The sequence below is a fragment of the Lupinus angustifolius genome, unplaced genomic scaffold (genome assembly GCF_001865875.1).
Source record: "Lupinus angustifolius cultivar Tanjil unplaced genomic scaffold, LupAngTanjil_v1.0 Scaffold_985, whole genome shotgun sequence".
Lineage (NCBI taxonomy): Eukaryota > Viridiplantae > Streptophyta > Magnoliopsida > Fabales > Fabaceae > Lupinus > Lupinus angustifolius.
In genome coordinates, this window is record NW_017728308.1 from 1576 (window position 1) to 3092 (window position 1517).

At 31.5% G+C, this 1517-nt stretch overlaps 1 protein-coding gene across 1 annotated transcript; it reads left to right on the top strand.

The window, feature by feature from the left end:
• Nucleotides 1–579: 579 nt before the first annotated feature.
• Nucleotides 580–1445, top strand: LOC109341938 (floral homeotic protein PMADS 1-like; the record flags this gene model as incomplete). The annotated part of the gene is given in 3 exon segments (XM_019579911.1): nt 580–932; nt 1201–1267; nt 1384–1445. Coding segments are annotated over 3 exon segments (317 nt in total), but the record flags the coding sequence as incomplete, so codon positions are not given.
• Nucleotides 1446–1517: the final 72 nt, after the last annotated feature.

The following is a 1517-nucleotide window of genomic DNA, read 5'->3' on the forward strand; positions in this document are numbered from 1 at the left end:
TACACCAAGTGAAATATGAATGAGGACATGTGATCCTTATCCATACTACCCAACCCTCCTCATACTTGCACACATGATCATTAAATTTTTTTGGTTTTACATATATGAAATTAGAGAGGTGATTCATTTACTCCAAGATAAGTTTTTTAAATTTGCTCATTATCCTAGCCATCAATTCTATGAATATTTAATAATTTATATCTACTTACTAATTAAAACTATTGAATTTCTCTAGAATTGATAACTAGAATGAATATCAAATAAATTTAAAAAAACTTACTCTAAGTAGCTCCCTCCTTATAAAACTAATATCCACATAGATGATGAAATCCTTCAAGCAGTTAAATACTTTTTTTTAAGTTTGCCTGCTCACCCTCTAAAACTAGAATAATGATATAATTTATTTAAAACTGTTTCATGGTGCAAATAAATACACCATCAAGAGGGAGAGGATAAAGTAGAGAGTGGTAAAATAAAGATCATTTGTCCCATACATTTTAATTGGTCTAGAATACAAATACGAACAGAAAGTAAAGGGGTCCCCACTTCCCACATGAAATGGCATTGACGATGAAACCACACATAACAAAAGCAATACAACGTTTATAGCAAAACCTCTTAATACTTTCTCCAATTTGGCAAAGACTCTTCCATTTAAAGCAATGCACCTTTCTCTTTGTATTCCATTGATTCTAATCTCAACCACATAGAAGAAGATCATAGATCAAGTTGGTAAGAAGAAACATGGCTCGAGGTAAGATCCAAATCAAGAGAATAGAGAACACTACGAATCGTCAAGTAACATATTCAAAACGAAGGAATGGGTTATTCAAGAAGGCTAATGAACTCACTGTTCTTTGTGATGCAAAGGTTTCTATTATTATGTTCTCTAGTACTGGCAAGCTTCATCAGTACATTAGTTCCTCTACCTCGTAAGTCTTATAATCCAAATCAAACCCTACCTAACTTAACTATCCCTCCCTACTTTTATTTATTATGAGTGGGATCAACTTACTCGACATTCTAGCCATTTTTTATGAATATTTAATGGTTTAGATCCATTCATTAATTTAAACCATTGGATTTTCATATAATTGATGGGTAGGATGAGGAGTAAAACTTACTCATATAGAGGTCTCCATTTATTTATTATTACCTGTTATAATTAGTTTCTTTTCTTTTTTGGTTTTCTTTTCACAGAACAAAACAGTTTTTTGATCAGTACCAGATGACTGTGGGGACTGATCTATGGAGATCTCACTATGAGGTGTTTTTCTATGAGCTTACTTTTTGATGTGAAGTTATAGAGTTAGACTTACTTGGTTTAATCTTTTATACTTTGTGATGAGTAGCTCTTATTTTGGGGTTGGTTTTGTTGGGCAGAATATGCAAGAGAACTTGAAGAAACTGAAAGATGTTAATGGGAATCTTCGCAAGGAGATTAGGTAATTTTTCTTCATCATATAGATCACTATGTATATGTTAATATTTTGGAAAATAATATATATATATATATA